At 47.6% G+C, this 18,851-nt stretch overlaps 1 protein-coding gene and 1 long non-coding RNA gene across 3 annotated transcripts in view; one reads left to right on the top strand and one right to left on the bottom strand.

Annotated features, from left to right (window-relative positions):
- The window catches only part of Dync1h1 (dynein cytoplasmic 1 heavy chain 1), a 65,743-nt gene extending 55,574 nt beyond the window's left edge, over positions 1-10,169 (bottom strand). Inside the window, exons 1-2 of one of the 2 annotated variants that reach the window (XM_039111848.2) lie at positions 9,698-10,169; positions 12-99 (exon numbers count right to left, since the gene is read on the bottom strand). In XM_039111848.2, coding sequence (XP_038967776.1) covers positions 12-99; positions 9,698-9,947 — 338 coding nt within the window. In that variant the 5' untranslated portion in view covers positions 9,948-10,169. 2 annotated transcript variants of the gene reach the window in all.
- A 7-nt stretch (positions 10,170-10,176) lies between these two features.
- On the top strand, positions 10,177-18,566 carry LOC120103624 (uncharacterized). The gene is made up of 2 exons (XR_005506332.2): positions 10,177-16,049; positions 16,155-18,566. It is a non-coding gene; the product is annotated as an uncharacterized LOC120103624 (long non-coding RNA).
- The last annotated feature ends 285 nt before the right edge of the window (positions 18,567-18,851 follow it).

Raw genomic sequence — 18,851 nt, 5'->3', positions numbered from 1 at the left:
ACACTACTTACCTATTGGACTTCACCCCGTAATGAATGTCTATGTTGATGTTATAGGAAATGAATTCTTTCTCCTCTTCTCCTTCATCACCAACGTCCTCTATAAATCACAATAATAGTATTATCAAATTCACATTGCAATTTCTAATCTATCAAGTCTTGTTTTGTTTTGTTTTCGGAGCTGGGGACCGAACCCAGGGCCTTGCGCTTCCTAGGCAAGCGCTCTACCACTGAGCTAAATCCCCAACCCCCTAATCTATCAAGTCTTAAGACCGATCCTCACCCCAGCCCACCTCACTTCTGAAGTCTCAGGCTGCTGGCTCTACTGCTTTCCCTGACTCCTAAGTCGGGCATTTGTTTGCTGTCTGATCGTGGGGACAAGGAGCTGACTCTGTGTCTTCCAGGCAAGTGCCTGGGTTGTTGGACGATTAATACGAGCACACGAGTGAAATCTCAGAGATGTGGGCAGTTCCAGTAGTTTCTGCAAAATTCTCACTGTCTCTGGCCACTAGACTCACCTTCTGTGTCCCCAAAATACAAATCTTTTTCCATCCCAAGTGCGGTCTTCTCAGCTGTATATTCAGCTCTTACTACATGATGTGACAAGCATTTCCAAGACACACAGTGAGCCTAGGCTGGCAGGGCTACTAGCCCTGTGTTCCTAAGATACTCAGCCAGAAAGCATGAGAATGCAGAGGCCTACAGTTCCACACGAGCTTTTCACCAGCGCACAGCAGGGTCAGGATGAGGGTGAAGCTCACCCTGGAAGACTGCATGAGAAATACCCAGAAGGCCTTTCCTTTGCTCTGTCAAGCACCTGTCAGTCTGCTTTGGACCATACACAGGAGTGTCTCTTCCACCCAAGGTAGCTGAAGGCTTGGACCACATAGGGTCCACACAGCACATGAGCCACAGACAAGCTTATTGGGACTTAGCATATGACAGCCAAGAGGCATGTGAACCAGACTTCTAAATTAAAAATCAAAATTATAAAAAAAATTTGTAAAAATCATATGGCGTGGTGCCACAGGAAGGTGGATGTCTGTGAGCTCAAAGCCAGCATGGTCTACATAGTTAGGTTCAAGCCAGCAGGACTATATATCGAGACTCTATCTCAAAATCCTAAGACTATAAGATAATGCAAACTTCTCTAGCAATAACCTCCAAGGCATTTGAACATTTTAGCTGGATTATGCGCTCAGTGACTCCCAGTGTTTACCAGCATTACTCAGTTCTACAGTCTCATAGCCCCCCCACTCCCAGGGGTCTCACTGTAGAGCTCTGGCTGGCCTAGAACTCACTGTGGAAAGCAGCCTGGCTTTGGACTCACAGGCACCCGCTGGCCTCCCTGGCCTTGGCTCTGAGTGCGGAGATTAGAGGAATGAGGCCCTACACCTCAGCCTCACCTGCATTAAAAAGCCAAGAGTCCATGAAAACACAAACGCAGGTATGGACTTTAAATTCACAGCAGAGAAGGGCATGGGGCACTGAACTGGGTGCTCCCTGAGGATTCTTTTAGCAAGTAAACTCTGACAAGTGAGTACAAAATGCAGAGCCTGAGCAAACACTGTCTGCCTTGTTGGTTTTAGGACGAGACAAAAGCAAAATTCAAAATCATGACATCTGCACAAAATGAGTGGGGCTGGAATTCACTGTGCTAAGTGAATAAATTGGACACAGACAGCAATGTCTCGGGCTAGAGAGATGGCTCAGCAGTTAAGAGCACTGGCTGCTCTTCCAGAGGTCCTGAGTTCAATTCCCAGCAACCACATGGTGGCTCACAACCATCTGTAATGGGATCTAATGCCCTCTTCTGGTGTGTCTGAAGACAGCTGCAGTGTACTTACATACATGAAATAAAAAAAAATTTTTTTTAAAGAAAAAGAGTGGAAGTTGGGGATTTAGCTCAGTGGTAGAGCGCTTGCCTAGGAAGCGCAAGGCCCTGGGTTCGGTCCCCAGCTCCGAAAAAAGGAACCAAAAAAAAAAAAAAAAAAAGAAAAGAAAAAGAGCAATGTCTCTCTTATGTGGGCTTTGGATTTAAGGGGTGTGGAGAAGGGGGATGAGACGGGAGGAAGCCATCTCAAGTGAGGAGGGAGTAAAAGGGTAATGGCACATGTGAGATGAAGGTGTTTGGGGAGCAGAGAGCACTGGGTAATGGGGCTCGGTGATAACAAAGTAAAATGACCGCTATGCACGTAAATGCTGCAATGAAAACCTTTTCTTTGTAAACTGACTTTAAAAACAAAGGTCACACCTAAAGGCATGATATGTGATGTATCAAGAAACAGTTTTTCCAAATATCTGCTTTTGATATAATTTTAAAAAAGGGAGGAAGAAGTGGATGGAAGAAGTCTCTAGTGTACCTAGTACGACCACTTGTCTTTTCACGCACAAGTTGGCACCTTCAGACAGTACCTGGAAGACCTCAGGCACAGAGAATATAGGGCAGTGCCCACCCAGAGAATGCCACCCCTCCTGGGCCTAGGAGTCCCTGCTGGTGACTGTGTAAGCACGCTGCACCTCAGCTGAGGAAAGAGATCATGCAGTGAAAGCAACTTCTGTAAGCACCGAATGCTGGCATCGGTCCACTGTGTAGCTGCTCTAGCAGGAGTCAGTGTCTAAGAACCTGGAGCAGGATGACCAAGAGTTGTTATCCAGTGCCCAGCACTGAGCCTGGGCCATTCTTCCAGACTGTTCTTTCAATCCAGTGTGTTCCTTCCTCTTGTGCAGGGCCTACCCTGGCCTGCAAAGTAAACAGCTTTAGCATGCCTAAGGTGGTTTTTAAATTTTTAACTTAAAAAAAGAAAAAACTATAAGTCAACCAACTCTCCAACCACTCAAATCTAAATTACAAGATAACCCTGCTGCCTGAAAGTCACACACCTGTGCCTGCAATCTCTAATTGCACGCATAAGACAAAGCACATAAAGACACGCCCTAAACTCCAGCTGTCAAGGCAGTGGATTAAGAAATATTGTCTCAGGGTTGGGGATTTAGCTCAGTGGTAGAGTGCTTGCCTAGCAAGCGCAAGGCCCTGGGTTCTGTCCCCAGCTCCGAAAAAAAGAAAAAAAAAAAAAAAAAAGAAATATTGTCTCGCTGGGCTTGGTGGCCCAAGTCTTTAATTCCAGCAGAGGCAGGCGGACCTCTGAGTTTGAGGCCAGCCTGCTCTATATAGAGTGAGTTCTAGGACAGCCAGGCTGTTTACATAGGGAAACCCTGTCTGGAAAACAAAACAAAACAAAAAGCTATAAAAAGAAAAAAAAAAGCAGAATAAAACAAAACAACCTGTCTCCTTCAGTTTTCTAAACTTTCCACAATCATATAAAATGCCATTCCAGTAACATGGATGATAGAAGATTCTATAACCACCTAGAAGAGATGCTTGACACACTGAAAATGTTCAAGTGTCTGTTCCCCACAGACCATCATCATACAAATGCAATCGCAGGGCCTCAGCTGCTGCCTGTATTCCCTGATCAAACAGGCTCCACCGCCCACTGCAGGTGAGTCAGGGCTTTGTAGCAAATGCTGCAGTTCAACACCAGGAGCGCTGCAGTGCGGCAGAAAGCTGCTCAGGCCGGCTCAGGAAGGCACGCCCAATGACATAATCCCTAGACAGGAAGAACTCCAAGACAGACCTGCGGCTTCAGTGAAATTCCAGCACCCCTAAGAATAACTTGGGGAAGTCATTACCAGTTGGTCAGTCTTGTTATCCAAATTCCTGGTGAATACAGAAATCAAAGTCTGAATACCCCCAAAGCCCACTTTCTGATAAATTATCAAATACACTTTTTGCAGAAGGTCAAGCTTGATGCACCTGTGATCTCAGCATTGTGAAGGAAGAGGCAGGAGGATCACCACTACTTCCAGTCCCACAAAGTTCCAGGTTAGCCAGAGGTCATCTCCAGGACTGTTCGTGGCAGCCCTCCCTTTCTGTCACTGTAATTATTACTCTTCTAAATAGTAAAAAGAAAGTTGGCTTTCTACTTCTATAAAAATGTTTAAAGTTGAAGGAAGGACACTTAATTATTTGTTGCTAATACTGGGAAGGCTGTGAACACCTTCCACCTAGAAGCTCACCTACAGACAACCTACACTTTTGTCAGGACGGCACATTTCACTAAATCTCAGATCAGTTTCCTGGTGTCTGTGGATTCTGGTTAATACAGTTCACACAGGTGGAAGAATCCAAAGGCAGGGCTCAGGAGGCTGCCCCACCCAGGTCCTGAGTGGCAAGCTGTGCTGGGCCATACTGGGACAGTGCCCAACTGGCAGCAGCATCTGGATGTGTGTGTGCTTCTGCAGACAGACCAACATGTCAAACTACCAGTGCCAGGTGAAGGCACTCATTCACCCTCACCCCACAGCAAATGACCCTTACAGGGTTCTGTGCTTTTCTTTCACCTTCTTTCCCCTTTAAATTCTAAAACAGACCAGTACTGTATCACGACGGTCACCATCGCCACACAGACCATCTTCTGCAAGTGCTTTACCTTTATCCTTTCTCATCTCTGGTGCCGGGGACCCTCATCTCTCTGCCACACCACCCCATGCTGGCACTGGGCTTAGAACTCTGAGAAAGGCAGGTTTTCTCAACCTGAGTTTGCACAGAAGCATCCTTTCAGATGCATCAAGGAAGCAGTACATCCCACTTATTTCTCGTAATGAACTTTTCAGTGAACTAAAAAAGACTGTTGAAAAAGAGTCACTGATGCCTAAGGAACTTAGTACTTGGTACTTCTCTTCTGGAGCCAAGGTCTCATACAGCCTAGGCTGGCCTTGGATTCAGCCCTGAACTGATCCTCCTGCTCTACCTCCTCAGTGCTGGGATTCTGGGTGTGCACTACCAGGTGCTGGGGTTCAAACCAAAGGCTATATAAGCACCCTGCCATCTCAGATACACCTCAGTCCCAAGGACTAAGTACCTTTTCAGTTAGTATTAATTTAGAATAACTGATAGATATAAACTAAAACAGACATTCCTATCTTTTTAAAGTTTAACTTTAAATTTATTTAAATTATGGGTATCCTGCCTGTATGCATGTCTGTGTACCACTTGTCTGTCTGGTGCCCACAGAGGCTAAAAACCTACCATGTGGGTGCTGGGAATCAGGCTCAGGTCCTTTGTAAGAGCAGTGAGTGCTCCTAACCACACACCAAACATTCCCATCCCAATAAATGCACTAAGGAACTGCAGAGACTAGCCTCCGAGTCCTTCAAAAATCCATCTCATCAAAGCCTGCTCTCCAGAATCAGAGATCTACTTTAAAGTGGGGATGGGAAATGTGAACCATATGTGGAGGGGACTTCAGGGAAGGTGTCTTTCAGATGCAACAGGACTGATGCGCATGCACACACAGACTGTGGCAGCGGCACAGCCCCAGACCAGATGCAGGCCCAGCATTGTGAAAGGGAAGTGGACGAGGCTACACCCCTAATCAAGGCGCTCTGCACGATTAGTACTGGCTGGCAAAGTGAAAACCAATTTCCTCTAATGAAGTCTCACTGGGTAATCAAGCACACTTTAGGACAGGTGTAGGCCTAGAAGCAGTTGGCCAACAAAACAAACTCAATGGTATTTTGTGGACGCTTTCATTTTACCATGCTTTGGTATTTTCTGTCTCATTTGAGTCTTTTGCTTTTGTGAGGGTTTTGTGACTTCTTTTTTCTGTCGTTTTGACAGACAAAAAACAAAAACAAACAAACAAACAAAAAAACCCATAAAGCTGGACGGGTAGGGAGGTGGGAGGATCTGGAGAAATTGTGGGGAAGGGAAAATATAAGCACCTTTCTCTAGAAAGTGGAGGCCTGCCTGCACTGACGGCCAGTGAACCCAGGCTGACCGGTTCCTTCCAGCACTGAGCTCCTACAAATGCTGTAGCAAGCTTTCCTTGCTGACTTATTCACTGCTATATTAACACTTGGGATGGTTAGTCTAGAAATGAATGCAGGCTGAACATCCATAGCCTGAAAAGCAATCCCAGGTTAGAGGCAAAAGTCGTACTTCAAGGACCTCTGGCCCCAGCATTCTGTAGCCCCTCAAGGATCCTCAGCTGTATTAAGTCTTCAAAGCTATCAATTACTAAATTTCATAATTCCTCTTGAATATTAAGTCCTTAGAAAAACAACTCTTGAAAGTCCACAGAAACAATTTTAAGTCTCCACACAATTATGTTTCTATGAAGCTGGGAGACAGAAAAGGCTCTACTTGAAACATGAAAATGTGAAAAATTTTTACACTCCGGTTCCCAGCCATCTTTGCACTAAGATTTGACCTCCTAAATTACCTGCCCTGGAAACACTAGACTACTAGTTCAAGGCATGCATAAGAACAGTCACATTGGGGTTGGGGATTTAGCTCAGTGGTAGAGCGCTTGCCTAGCAAGCGCAAGGCCCTGGGTTCGGTCCCCAGCTCTGAAAAAAAAAAAAATTAAAAACAGCCACATTTCCAGTAGTGAGGAACTCCCAAGCCTAGAGATTCAGGGACATGAGTGTGTGGCACACCCACTCACACACTCACCCTTCACACACACACACACACACTCACCCTTGACACACACACACACACTCTCTCACACACACACACTCACCCTTGACACACACATATTCGCACACGTACGTACGTACACACACACACACACACACACACACACACACACACACACACGCCCTCACACTCAGCACTACACTGTCCCTGCTGGGCACTCACAGAGCTGGAGGACACCAGTCACAGAGGCACAGCGGCTACGTTCCCACAGATACCACCAACCCACCAGGGACAAAAAGCACAAGAAAAACCTGCATGGGTAGGAAGAAGTGATACAAAAACATTTTTACTGGGAAAACCATCCAGTTCAGGATCAATGACCTTTTTATCTAGAAGAAAACAATCTCCCCCCGCCCAGGAATTTCAGAAAGGAGAACTGTTAGCGAAAAGCTGTAACTCTCATCTGCTGATGCTACACTATCAAAAGAATCTGCTAAACCACCATCTTTATTTTATACTTTGAGGAATTCTGTACTCAAATGAAAAGTTCCCAAGTAGCTGGGGTAGCTTATAAAAGAACTTACTTTTTAAAAATGCTTCTATGTATTTAGTATAAATGTTTAGAATAGTGAGGAGAGGCTGGAGACACAGCTTGGCTGGCTTGGCTTTCCCTAACACCACAATAAAAACTGACCACGTTCTGAATGCCCTTAGCACTTGGGAGGCGGGAGGCAGGAAGATCAGAAGTTCAAGGTCATCTTGGCTACAGATAAGTCTGAGGACCCCTTAGGCTTGAAAAGGGAGGGGTGGGGGCTGGGGATTTAGCTCAGTGGTAGAGCGCTTACCTAGGAAGCGCAAGACCCTGGGTTCGGTCCCCAGCTCCGAAAAAAAGAACCAAAAAAAAAAAAAAAGAAAAAAAGAAAAGGGAGGGGTGGCTAAGACTAAAAATGATCAGGAAATCTGCTATATATTAATCACAAATAGTGGTATTTATTCGCTGTTCACTGCCATCAACTGTTCCCTCACATATCTGACTAAGTGTGCAGAAACCAACCAGAACTAACAACTACCAAAACAAAGCCCTCCTACCAAGGGCCCAGAGACTGAACAGGCCTAGGCTGTAATTCAATGCTATGTTAGAACCCTGTGTTTAGCAGCCCCCAGGAGGAAGAGATTAGGTAATCTCTGTGAGATGAGGCCAGCCTGGTCTACAAAGCTTCAGGCCAACATTAGCTACACTGTGAGACTTCTCAAACAAACAAGCAAACAAACAACAACAAAAAGGGTGAGCTTAGCATGTGCAACACCCTGGACTCAACCCCAGCATAGATAACACAGCTGCTAACAAGCAGGAGACCTTAAGGCATCACCGTGGATTTAAAAGGACGGGATGCGGGGACTTGCTGAGGAGAGACCGGAGGGGAGGCATTTGAAATGTAAAATAAAAAAAATAAATAAAATAAAATAAAAACCTTTCCCTATGTTTCTGTAAGTGAACAAGAAATTAATGAAACATTGAATCTCTAGAACTCTTATAAACACAGAAGAGAGTTATTTCAGTCTCAAGACAGCCCAATTCCTTAGTGAACTTTCAAAAGTGCAAGTCATTATGGAACCTCGCTAGGATGCTGGATCACCCCTTTGCTGAAAAGAAATGAGTCCTGTGCAGACACTTGTTCCATCCCACCCTTGATCCAAGATGGACAGATAGGAGAAAAACAAATCACCAAAGACAGAGAAAGATGAAAACTTAGGATTTTGTTTTTGTAAAGAGAAACCATGACTCATGGTTTTTGTGTGTTTTTATACTGAAATCACTAATTTCAATACACAAACTGTACAACCAAAAATATAAAAGAATTAGCTAGGGCCAAACTACTCAAAATCTTTAAAAAACATAGGTTAAAATTTATTTTAACAAAATGTATTTGCACATACCCACAAAAGACTAAAAAAGTGGGGGTCAAGGGGCTCACAGGGGCTCTGCAGAGGCAGAAGGATCCCAGCTGACTTTCGGGCCTGTTTCAATTTTTCTATAATTACATGGACTTTTGGACCAAAATATTCCATGCAGGAATAAACACAAACTTCGACGTAAAGGAAACAACCTCGGCCACACGAACACTCTATAGTCACTAACAGCATACTGTTTTAAACATTCCGTGTGGATTCAAGAAAAATACTTTGCTGCCTTCTAGATGCAGGCCCAAACCAAGGCCACGTTAAACATTTTGTAATTAAGAATAGCCTTTAAGCGATACGTTGTATCTGGATACAAACTATCGAAAAGGGCAGCCACACTGGTTTTCTAACCCAGCCCAAAGCCTTAGGAACTCTAAGGAATTTGCAAGCAAATCTTCTCAGACCACCTGATTCAATCCCCTTAATAAGGGCTACTCTCCTAGACAGCACATCTGGATTCCTAAGGATACACCACACCCATTCACCAGCGTGCACACATGCTCCCCAGATGCTACAAAGTGGTTTACAGGACTCAAGAAGGAAGGAATCCTGTAAGCAAGCTCCAGATACCAGATGAATCTACGGATGTAGAGCGTCTCTCTACTGGAAGACACAACTCAGCTTTTTTTCCTCCTTCCCCGACTAGGTAAGCAAGAGTTCTTAAATCTTTGAAACCAGACTTAAATGTTACAGGGCTGTCATTAGGGTCATGTAAGCAACAGTTTCAAGCCATGATCAGCAAAACAAGCAATTCTGATTGGAAACTGGTTATGTTGAGTCTAGTCAAAGGTCCGGTACTAGCTGGTGACCTTGGACCAGCCACGGGACTAGGTTTCTTGGTTTGTAAAATAGGGAGGGAGATACACCCACTCAGCAACGATGCTGTGAGGCCAATGGAGGCCTATGCGTAGGCAGCCAGATAGCAGAGATGCTGGGTGCCCAGGGCCTGCCCACTCCGGGTCCCGCCAACGCACCGGTACCCGAGCCCACCGAGGGGCCAGCACCTAGGCTGCCCTAGACAGATTCTTCCCAAAGCGAGCTATGCTTGGACACGAATCGAAACCAAAAAAGCTCATGTGACTTTGGAGGCATGGATGCGGCCCTGTGCCCAGCCGGGACCGGGAGACGCGGTCTCCACCCAACTCGGCCATCTTGAGAAGCCGCGGAGACAAAGCGACCCCACTGTGCGGGCGCTAGCGGTCCCGGCACCCTAGCTGCTCCACGCGACTTGGGAGGGGGCGCCGCGCACCTTTGAGGGTGGAGCGCTCCACCAGGACCGTGTGGACCTGCGGGTCTGACAGGAACTTGCGCATCTGCTCCAGGGCGCTCTTCTCCTCCAGCGCCGCCTCCAGCGCAGCCGGCGCGTCGCCGCCGTCCTCCAGCAGCAGCGGAACCAGCTTACGAAGGTGCTTCTGCAGCACCGACACGTCCGCCACATTCTGCACCGCGGACACCTCCAGGCCGGCCGAGCCGTCCTCACCGCCGCCGGTCTCCGACATGGCGGATCCGCGGAAGGGAGAGAGATAGAGAAGAGAGAGAGAGAGAGCCGAGAAGAGCTACCTCCGGAACGAGGGAGCAGTGAGCGAAAGAAACCGGCGACAGAAGACGCTGTGTCCGCTAGCCCGCGGCCGACTGCGGACAGCGGAGCCGGCTCCGCCCTAAAGGCCACCGCTCCCGCCGGCCCCGCCCCGCCCCGCCCGCTGGCTGCAGCCACCGGCGCCCGCTCGCGGTCGGCGTCGCGACGTTACGCATGCGACTGGAGGCGGGGCTAGGTGCGGCGCCGCGTGGCCTTTTGGGACTTGTAGTCGGAGTGCTGGGTGGGGACCATTTCTCTCTTCCCCGGAGTGGTCCAGGAACCGTGTCTGGCTCCATTGCCAGGTGGCAGAGAATATCACAGAGCCAGCCCCTCAGGCTCCATAAATAGGGGCGTCCCCACAGTGACCTCGCTAAACTGTCAAGGGAGAGGATGGAAAGGGCGATGTTCTTAGCTGAGGAACTGGAGTCTAAGGAAGAGAAGGTTATGTATGGGTGGAGCAGCAACTGCTCTGCAGTCTAAGGTTAGGCTTAAAGAAACCTGGATAACATCCAGCTGTGATGGGCCCTGGATTCTGAACACAGCGTCATTTACCAAGCAAGGGTGATATGACTGAAACAGGAGGATTCATATGAATGAATCTACTGACAACAGTATGCTCCTCCCCAAGCCCTGAACCTGCACACCACTGCTCTGTGGGTTCAAGAATCTGGGTCGGCAGGAGGTAGGGGCTTGGATGCCTCCCAACTAAGTTTCCTTGCATCTGACCCATCACCCCTCCTCCCATACAGGGAGGACAAAAAGGCCAGAATCTAGATGTTTACTTTCTTGGGGATAGTAACTGGCCTTTGAAAGTTCAGATCATAACTTGCCTGTTCAATTGGGAAGAGGGAACTAAGCCAAAGTGATCTTTAAAAATATAATAATGCCGAGTTAGAAAGCTGAGTCCTGATTGGTGGGACGATGATGGGATGACTTGATTTTCCCAAATCATCTTTGGCAAATGGAGAGCCCTACAATATGCTTATTCCTTGCACAATTGCCCAGTGCCAGGTCCCAGAGGCAGCTGATGGAGCCCAGAAACTACTTATATGATTCTTCTAGAGAGAGAGAGAGAGAGAGAGAGAGAGAGAGAGAGAGAGAAACAGATACATATCCCTGTCCTCCCTCCATCAGCCCACTCCCACTCTAGTATAATATGTCCAAGAAGTCGTAAATAGTCCTGCAGAGGGGAGAGGACAGACCCAAAGCTACCGGGGCAAGCTGTTACTGTGGAAATGCGGATGTACCAGCAGTGACCAATACCTGCATAACCTCAGAGATAGGAACAAGGACAAAAAGCCCGAGATTCAGAAACCTGCAGGGACTCGGTGGGGGTGGGGCTGATCGCACACTGGCTGCACTGTGAGTCAGCATATGGGAAGTGCCGTCATTCAGTCATCCAAGGGACTCTCTCATCTGCAACCTGGCTCCAAGTCAAGGAACAGATAACAGGCTCAGACTTTGGATTACGATCATTTTTTCAAAGAAGACAACAGAAACGATCTGTTTACAAGGATTTACAAACAGACCAAACCTGCTTGCTTTTTTTTTTTAAATAAAAAATATACTAAATGTGTCTGTTTTTTGAATATAGTGAGAATAGGTCTGCTGCACACAGGCTGCTGAAATTTCTAAGGGCGTCATCCCAGAGGCCGGCCAGGCTGAGACGGGGCTAACTAACGAAAAAGCAGGGCTTGCCTGAAGATGCCCTCCTGCCTCGTGGCACAGCACTCGGCTGATCCAGGGTGGGGATGGGACCCTGGCCATCCCGTGGTCTCCTGCCCATGAAAGCATCTGCTTTCAGTCGTTGCGAGGAGCTGGGAGAAGCGTTTCTTTCCTGATGTGGGATGCTGGTGGCTGCTGTAGTACATACAGTTTTGTCATACATGTGCGATGCACTGTGTAGTGATCTTACCCAACATCTCTTTAAAATACCATGTGAAGTGTGGTAAAGATACTACTTGGTGTCAGGCTCTTTCTCCTCATTCTGCTCCCTCCCTCAACCCCTGGACAGCACACAATCTCTCAGTGGGACGGCCATCAAATCAGCATCTCCAGGCTGTGTTTCCATACACCCCTTCTCTATGTACTCACTATATACATAGTACATGCTGTCTTAAAACTTGAGTAATCGTCCTATCTTGACCCATAATTCCAGCCCTAGGATTGTGGATGCCCTACCATACCTGGTTCATGTTGGGCCGTTCATTCATAATCAACCCACTTCTGACGCTACTATCAGGCCTGGAGAACACCCAACACTTGCTTAATGTGTGTTCCCAGGGAATGGGAGTAGTGGGAGCGGCAGGGCACATAAATGTTTCATTGAGGGCATAAAGGTTTGGACCTTCTCTGCCCTACTTTCAGACAGACTACACCATTTGGGCTTCCAGGCTGCTGGAGGATCCGGCTCGCATTTCACCTCTCTGCAGGACGCTTTTGGTGAAGCTATTTGAGAATCTCATCCCCTTTCTGTCTTGGTTCGGTGAGATGGGTCTCAGGGTGAGGGCTGAACTGGATCCGGGTCTTAGAAGTTTCCAGACCAGCAGGCTGGAGTTGACGACCAGGGAAGCACGCCACCACCAGGAACAGAACAGCCCGTCCGCGCCCTCTGGTGGTCACAAATTTTCTTACTTTCAGGGGCCCTTCTTTCTACCCCCACTTTCCCATCTATCTGCACGGCACCACCCGGTCACCTAGCAAATGCCAGCCTGTGGTTCAGCCCATATTCCACCACCCACAGGAAAGATTTATGAAGACTGTCTTCCTGGGCAGAAAATGTACGCAAGCCCTAGATGTACCTGGTACTGCCTAGCTCCTTCCCTCTCCCCTCTAGTAGAACCAACCACATGGCTTACCAAAATTGCGTCCCGGCTAAGAGTACTACTTCCTGGGTGCCCATCCCCCTCTCACCTTATGCCTTAGACGCGCAGAGACAGGAACATGGCAAATCCTAGGATAGCCTGGGCTACGTAGTAAGAGTGTCTCAGAAACAATCAATCAAAACAAAGCAAGGCAAGAGAGAAACTCTGTCACATTTCTGTAAGCACCATAACTCTGCTGCTCTTTCCAGCAAATTCCTTGGGAATAAGCATAATGAGACCTGCCCTGAACACTTCCAGCTCTCCTATTGTAGTGGTTTGTATATGCTTGGCCCGGGGAGAGGCAATGTTAGGAGGTGTGGCAATGTTGGAGTAGGCATGGCCCTATTGGAGGAGGTGTGTCACCATGGGGATGGGCTTTGAGGCACTATGCTCAAGCTCTGTGTAGAAGAGAACCTCCCGTTTGGCTGCTTGCAGAAGCCAGTCTTGTCTTGGTTGCCTCCAGCACCAAGTCTGCTTGTGCTTCCCACTGTGATGATAATGGACTGTACTCTGAATCTGTAAGCCAGTCCCCATTAAATGCTTTCCTTTATAAGTGTTGTCTTGGTCATGGTGACTCTTCACAGCACTGAAAACCCTAAGACACCTACCCAGTCCTTATGTTCCCAGCGAGTGTCTTGGTTAATATCACCAACCCTCCACGCCTGGACAAAGCCGTGACTGGGTTTTGGTGTCCTCTCGCTTGATACACTGAGATCCTTGGCACTGCAGTCCTCACAGCCAGGCTGTGCTGACCCTTTCCCTCCCTCCTAAGGAGGCCGTGGTCCAGGGCTTGGTGTTAGTTCTCTTTGGTCTTGAACCAGCATCTCTGCAGCCTGATGTGCAGTGCAGCTGTACCTGCTGGCTCCCAACATCAGAGGGGTATTAGGGTGTGCTACAGCTGTTGAGTAAGTGTTCTAGAAAGTTCCAGGTTGATTGGGAGTTTTTTAATTCTTCTACATCCTTCCTCTCCTCCTCCTCCTCCTTCACCTTCCTCCTCCTCTGTTTATTCTTCTTTGTGCTCCAAATTGAACTCAGGGTATTGTACATTCTTAGCAATGCTCAGGGCTCTAGCCCTGGATTATCCCCCACCCTCTTACTAATTGTCTAATACACTTGCTCTGTGTTTTTATTGAAAGAAGTATTGAAATCTCTGGTGGTTAATTGTGGCTTTCTCTCTGCTCCCAATTTCATCTGTTAGCTGTGACCTCTGGAATTATTTTTCCGTCTGCTGTCATCAGCCACTTCTGATTTTCAGCCCCTTCATCGGTTGTTCATTTCTTCCTTCTGCCTTATATGAGGGGGCTCCAGGAACATCTGGAGTATAAATGGTAGGGCGGTAATGGGTAACAGGAGGGGCGGAGGGGCTGGGTCTCCAGACTAGACCTTGTCTCTTTGTATGAACCCGGCAGTGCACGATTACTGCAGCCTCTCCCCCCCCCCCCCTGAGGTAAGCTGTCTTCTGTCTCAGTATCTTGCACCTTTGAGTCTGTTGTTGAGAAGGATATTCTCTGTTGTAGACTTTGGCTCCCATCAGCAAAAAGTTCCGTATCTAAATTGGGAAGTAGCTCATTCTTCAAGTCTGACGGTGAGGAGCAAATCCTTATAAAATCTCTCCACAGTCATGGAGGGGCACTCCCTCCTCTTCAGGCAAAAGATGTGGCTGGATGATATAGTTGCCATGTTCTTGGATGAGGGGGTGGCTGGGCATTTCCCCTGGATGGTCAGGATCAGGTGGTCTTGTAACTGTCTTGGCACCATGTGATACAAGATTTCATCCTCTGTGTAGGTTAACAGGGGTGCTTCCTTGGTGTTTTTACAGGACTGAGCAGGTCTCACTTAAGGACCGTGCAGACCCAAGACCAGGCCGTTCCATAAACAGGAGATTCTGTGTAGCTCACCTGTGTGGTACATAGGGCGGTGTGGCAAAGACCAGATTTTTCCTCAAACAGGAGCCTGCCAGGGTTTTAGCTCAGTGGTAGAGCACTTGCCTAGCAAGCGCAAGGCCCTGGTTCGGTCCCCAGCTCTGAAAAAAACAAAACAAAACAAAACAAAACAAAAAAGCAAAAAACAGGAGCCTGCCTCACCTGCCTTACCTCTACCGCACAGTGACTTAAGACATCTTACCTTAGGGCCATAGATATAACCCTGTGCTTCCTAATCTCTATGAGACTTGAGTGTCCAGTCAGATGAAATGACCTCAGTGGAAGCACAGGTTGAAGCCCTGTCAGATCCCACAGCCCGAGGGCTATGGGGCCATTACAAGCATCTATATCCACCATCCATTTAGAAGCTACACATCCAAAGTTGAAATTGCTAGTGTTGGGATCTGGAGAGAGAGGTGGGCAATTGGGAGTGCTGCTGCTTTTCCAGAAGACCCAGGCTCAGTTCTCAGCACTCACATAGCAGGTCACTGCTGTCTATGGCTCTAATTCTAGGGATCTGACACCTTTATATATGTATACAAAACACTAATGCACATAAAATAAAAAATAAATGGTTCTAAAAAATTCCTAGTCTATTTCTCTGGAGGCCAACAGAGTGCCTCAGTATCCTCTTGAGGCTTTCATCTGGAGACGTCATGTCCTCAGCATCCCACTGAGGCTTTGGAGGGGATGCAGTCTCCTGCAGAGTGGTTAAGCCCACAACCGGTGCTTCTCGCCTGTCCCCAGGGGTCCTTACCTGGTCTGGACATCCGAACTAGTCTCATCCTCTTCCAGTCAGAGACGCTGGTCCTGCATTTCTCAGTCCCCTTGGTCACTGAGAGGAGTCCCTGGAATCCTGTCAGGGTGTGCACTTCCCATTTCCAGAGACTTTCAGTGGGCTAAGAGGCCCAGGAACAGCGGTAGCCTCTTTCGACCAACTGGGTCTCAATCAGTGATATCTTGCTGGGCCTCCAAAAATGTGGGTTTTTTTCCCCCTAGAATGAGCACTCTAAGACCAGTGACAACGAAAGCTGTCACCGGCGGACTGAAACCAGGATAGCTTCTGACTGTGAAAAGCTTCCTTCTGGGTCTGGCTTATATTCTCATTTCATATTCTAAAACCACAAGGTGGGGCAGGCGGGCAAGAGAGATTTTGCAGAAGGTTCTGTGACAGTTGGCTGGTTGCTAAGGGCAGCGACCCATCATTTCTGTTATTTCTCCAGGTCTCTTCTGTTTCAGGTAGCAAGTGAAGTCACTCTTGGCACGTGGGTAGTACAAGCAGAAAATCATCAAACTGGTAAATCAGTATCTAATAGTTGGTCTTTTTATCTTATTTTACCTCAGTACAATTATACCACTTAATTCGGTTTCCTGTAAATGCGTGAGATATGAATACAAGAATAGCTCCTCCTATGAGAACTGGGCAAAGGGCCGTCGATGTGGAGTACTTGCCAGTATGTATGACGCCCTCAGTTTTGGCCCCAGCACTGCATAATCCTGCATGTTTCCAAGCCAGCACTGGGAAGGTTGGTACAGGAGGATGAGATGTTCAAGGTCATTCCTAGCTACGTTGCCCAGCCTTGCCTACCTGAGATCACCCCTGCCTCCCCACAAAAGAACAAAGAGGAAAAATCTAGAAAACAAAACCAAGCTGACCCTGTTGCTGGACACATCTCCCACTCCAAGAACAGGGCCAGAAGCCCCTGTGCTGGGACTGACCTGAAAGCCTCCTCCCAGGGTACTGCCCACCACTCATGGCACCAGAAGGCACCACGCAAGCTTCCAAAGGAGGGTGGCAGCCAACACTTCTACTTAGCTATGATGCCTGTGAGCCACAACAATGACCAGCACGGCACAGCCACCCTAAGTGTGCAGTAGTGGCTCGCGTCCCTTGGCAGTTACTAACGGCTCTCCAATTTGATCTAAGATTCACCGAACAAGATGGAGAATATTCTAGGTATGGAAACCTGCCTATTAAGTGCTATCGAAGCCATGGTTCTTGGAGAACCTACAACCACTACTTGACTAAGACAACACAGTCCATAACAATCCAAACATGTGTCCTTATACCTACATGTAAGTGTGGTCCTTACACCACACACACCCCCCCTCAAGGAACTTTTTTTCCAAGAGATGGAGATCATTACGATAACAAAACAAAACCCTACAACCAAACAGAATGCAGAACTGTGGAGCCCAGTGCCAGTGGACACAATGACAAAACATCCTGCACCCAAGGCTCAGGGAACACTGTAGAAGAGAGGGTGGGTAGACTGGAAGAGCCAAGGGGACGGGGTTTTCTGTGGGGCTGTGTCTCCTAGGAACGCCAGGAAGTACACCCATAAAGTCTCACCAACATGACTGCCTAGACAGGAGGTGAGTAAGGTCACCAATAGACAGGCCCAGGTGAGTGGCCTTGATCCTACACAGGTAACTAGGGAATGGTAGGAGTGGGAGACATAGTCTTCCCTAGGCGAGAGTTTGTTTTTATCAAACAACAAACTCTTTATCCAAAGCCCTGAAAACATCCATATGGCTAACATACAGGCTGAGCAGGCTATATTCAGAAATGTGTATATGTGTACATATATGCAGAGAACAACCACTAGTGAGGTGAGAGGCCATGGATCTGAAAGAGAGCAAGAGGGGCCCATGGGCTGTTTTGGGAGGATGGTGCATCTTATCACAATCTTAAAATAGTAAAATGAAGCCCAACAGCTTGAGGTTGATCTCCAGGACCCACAAGCTGTCTGCCTGTCTCCACGAGTGTGGTGTGCACACACTTGTGCACGCACATGTGCACACATACACAAATAAAAGAAAATTTAAAGACTAAGCAGAGTGCTCACGATGTTACTCCAAGTTAAAAGCAGGATTTAACTCCATGCAGAGTGCAAATGCAGAGGCAGGATGACCCTGACTTTGTCACTCATCTAGAGACCACTTCCTGTCCAGTACCACCTAAGAATACCATAAGCCACCACACTATAACAACACCATAGGCATAAACCAATACCAACCTTATTCCTAAAGGTAGAGCGTTAGCATTCTTCAGGCTTATTGAAGCAGACTGAAAAACTGAGCATTGGGCTGAACAAAAACAGCAGGAAATCAGGCTTCAAACTAGAAACGCACTAGACCAGTTAAGGCCCCACAAAAGCCATAGCACCCTGACATGGACCCTGGAACAAGGGTGTCTGACATTGTGATGACCACCCACTGAAGCAGAGACCTCAGAACTTTACCTAGGGTTTCAGGTCAGCCCTTCAGACTGCCGTCAACACACCTAGCCACTCATCCAGCTACACCCGTCCTACACCTGAAACTACACCTGAGGCCTAAATCCTTATTCTTTCAGCTCCGTGTCTTCAACAGTTATCCACTTGGACCCCTTAATCCCTAAATACTGTATTTGTGCCAGGTGGTGGTGGTACAGTCCCTTAACCCCAACACTTGGGAGGCAAACTCTGTGTGTTTGAGGCCAGCCTGGTCTAGTGTGAGTTCCAGGGCAGTCAGAGCTACACAGAAACCCTACCTTGGAAAAACAAACAAACAAAACCAAGCAAACCAAACCATCAAATGTTGCATTGGTAGCAGCTGTCTGGCTCTGCCTCCAGGAAGGCCTCTGTGAACTCACTGAACTCTAACCTTGTATAGCCATTCTGTAATAATTACAGTGTGCGGTGTAATGTGTGATCCGAGTTATAAGTGATTAAAACTGAAAACAGGACTACTCAATAAATCAAATCAATAAAAGAGATGTATGTTGCAAATTTATTATTCAGGAAATTCTAACACCATGGAGAGAGAATCGTATCCATGTTTCTGACAGAGCATCCCCTGTACCAGGGCTACCTCCCAGGGTTACCAGCAGGGAACAGTGGGAAACAGACACCATTAGGGCTTCCTTGTAATGGGCATGGCTGAGCCTGGAGGGAACCAGCACACATTTTCTACAGTAAGACTCAGGGACAGAGTCAGAGACAGGCAGTTTATTAAAAAGAAAGGAAGAGGGCTGGAGAGATGGCTCAGCGGTTAAGA

This window comes from Rattus norvegicus, chromosome 6 (genome assembly GCF_036323735.1).
Source record: "Rattus norvegicus strain BN/NHsdMcwi chromosome 6, GRCr8, whole genome shotgun sequence".
Classification (NCBI taxonomy): domain Eukaryota; kingdom Metazoa; phylum Chordata; class Mammalia; order Rodentia; family Muridae; genus Rattus; species Rattus norvegicus.
Note: the sequence above shows the minus strand (reverse complement) of the source record. Positions and strands in the feature narration are given on the sequence as shown.